General features: G+C 54.5%; 1 protein-coding gene across 1 annotated transcript in view; it reads right to left on the minus strand.

Moving 5' to 3' along the window:
• Positions 1-815, minus strand: part of LOC119587718 (UDP-glycosyltransferase UGT5-like) — a gene marked incomplete at its 5' end in the record, with an annotated part of 8,345 nt that overhangs the window by 1,838 nt on the left and 5,692 nt on the right. The window contains 2 exon segments of the mRNA XM_037936401.1: positions 37-259; positions 520-684. Coding sequence (XP_037792329.1) covers positions 37-259; positions 520-684 — 388 coding nt within the window.

The raw sequence follows: 815 nt of genomic DNA on the forward strand, positions 1-815 counted from the left end.
GCGATGACCGACAAAGCGCGAGCGGAGAGCACCCACCCAAGATATCTTGCTGGGGAAGCCACCCTCGGATGAGCACGTTCTCCGAGACGCCCTCGAGGTCGCCCTCGTACTTCCACACCACCCTCTGAGGCAGCCTCCTGAAGGCTTGCACGAACAGGTCCCGCCATCGCTCGGGCATGGTGTTCCCGAGGGCGACGGTGCCCAAGCTGAAGTACACGACTCCTGCCGACCCCGCGCCCTCGATCCACTCCTTCAGGTCCTGCGGGGGTTGATTGAGGTTGAACCCAAGGTGCTAACAGGTTGGATTTTTTTTTTCTCTCTTACAATTTAGAATCCATGTTCTCCTTGACCTGTTTCCGTGACTTCGGCGAAGAATAGGTCTAGATTATTAGCATAGTTGAATTAGCATAATGAGTTCTGATAGTATTCATTCTTAGAACCTTACTGCTGCGTTTAAAACTTAACGAGACGACTGCAGCTGCACACACAGCCGCTGGCCCTTGCTCGCCTTCCACTCACCTGGGGCAAAGGGGACCCCGGGTGGCAGTGCATCGTCCCGATCTCCACCTGCGCGGGCAAGAGGGGCAAGACACGGCCCATCGCGAAGTGGGAGTTGTACAGTGCCAAGCTCAGGTTCCTCTCGAGCTCTGCCAGCGGCGGCACCTTGGGGAAGATTGCCGAGATCTGGTGGCGAAAGGAGGCGTGGGTCAGTCCGCAATTTCTACGTTTGTATTTGCGAGTTTTGCCAAAGCTTGCGGATGTTTTGATTTCGTGTTGCATACGTTTTGGATGCTTATATTCCAAATGTTTGTAAA

Source organism: Penaeus monodon, chromosome 23, assembly GCF_015228065.2.
Source record: "Penaeus monodon isolate SGIC_2016 chromosome 23, NSTDA_Pmon_1, whole genome shotgun sequence".
NCBI classification, from domain to species: Eukaryota; Metazoa; Arthropoda; class Malacostraca; order Decapoda; family Penaeidae; genus Penaeus; species Penaeus monodon.